Source organism: Aplysia californica, unplaced genomic scaffold (assembly GCF_000002075.1).
Source record: "Aplysia californica isolate F4 #8 unplaced genomic scaffold, AplCal3.0 scaffold00644, whole genome shotgun sequence".
NCBI classification, from domain to species: Eukaryota; Metazoa; Mollusca; class Gastropoda; order Aplysiida; family Aplysiidae; genus Aplysia; species Aplysia californica.
The window spans coordinates 228,684-229,994 of NW_004797914.1; the positions used below are offsets into that span (position 1 = coordinate 228,684).

Genomic DNA, 1,311 nt, shown 5'->3' on the forward strand with positions numbered 1-1,311 from the left:
TTATTATTATCTGGGTACCTGCTCGATGAACGGACTCAAAAGAATCGATAATCAAGTCCAAATCATTGTGGAAAACCAGTGCGCACTGCTTGTGAACGGAAGCCTCATTTGTTTACAATGGCGTCTTAGATACGGACTTTTCACAAATTAAATCTAAACAAAACTAATGTTAATATAACTGTGCATCCATCTTTGATTTAATCAAATTCAAAAGATAAGGGGTTTGGGAGCTTTAGGCGACCGAAGTGACCGACTTTCTGAAATATAATATACTAGCTGGTCCCCCTTTCAATGAAAGGATTGATCGGTACATTAACATCAACTGAAAGTCATCGGCCTGCTACATTTACACTAATGAAATGGAGGAATAAATCCTGAGATATTATGCAAAAAATTGGACGGTTTAGATATAGTGATGTATAAATTGATTCTCTATTCCGCTTTCGTGGTTGTGCACTCCAGAATTTTAAAGGTGTGGACACAGTGCGCTCGGCTATTGAACGGAAACCTCACTTGTTTACCATGGCGTTCTAGAAGATGGACTTTCGCAAAATTAGATCTAAACGAAGCAAATGAAAAGCTGAAAAAAAATGATTCTGAACCACCATTAATTTTGTCAAATTTGAAAGTCAAGTGGTTGGGAAGTTTTTGGTGGCCAAAGTGACAAACTTTCACAAAATATAATATGTATATATTGTTGATTATCATTTACTTGACATGACGAGTGTGGGGTACCTGTGGCCCAGAGCAGCACCCCGCCAGACTTGTACTCCTCTCTGTTCTCTAGCCACACCAGGCAGGAGTAGCAGCCGTCATTGGCGTAGCTGAAGTTTGCGATGGTCAGGCTGGCGTTGTAGCTACTGTTGCTACAGAGGTAGCTGGTTCGAATCCGCTCCGTCCCTGACCTGAGGGTGTGTGGTTTGTGGAGGTGGTGGTGGGGGAGGGGGGGATGGAGATTAATGTAATTATAGTTGTTTCGCAACGCCATAAAATGAGGCTCTCGTCAATTTTTGGACATAATATGAAGTTATTAGTATCATCTTAAAGCTTGTTTATTTGTATTTCTTTTTATGGACAAAACACCCATCAGTCTTGAATTGATGTCGAGATATTTGCCAGTGAAAGAGGTGGGGGTCGTCAGGTGTTAGAGGCAACAATAGCGAGAAAATGACCGCCAAATTCGATAAGTTCCAAAGCTTGAGTGTTTTTGGAAACGGCAATTTTAAGTAATTTTTCTGTGTGTCTGCATGTGTGTGTTTGTTTGTTTGTTTGCTTGTTTGTGTGTGTGTGTGTGTGTGTGTGTGTGTGTGC

The 1,311-nt window shown here is 40.7% G+C and overlaps 1 protein-coding gene across 1 annotated transcript in view; it reads right to left on the reverse strand.

The window, feature by feature from the left end:
• The window catches only part of LOC101859510, a gene marked incomplete at its 5' end in the record, with an annotated part of 38,045 nt that overhangs the window by 27,328 nt on the left and 9,406 nt on the right, over positions 1-1,311 (reverse strand). Inside the window, 1 exon segment of the mRNA XM_013087830.1 lies at positions 736-905. Within this exon segment, the coding sequence (XP_012943284.1) occupies positions 736-905 (170 nt within the window).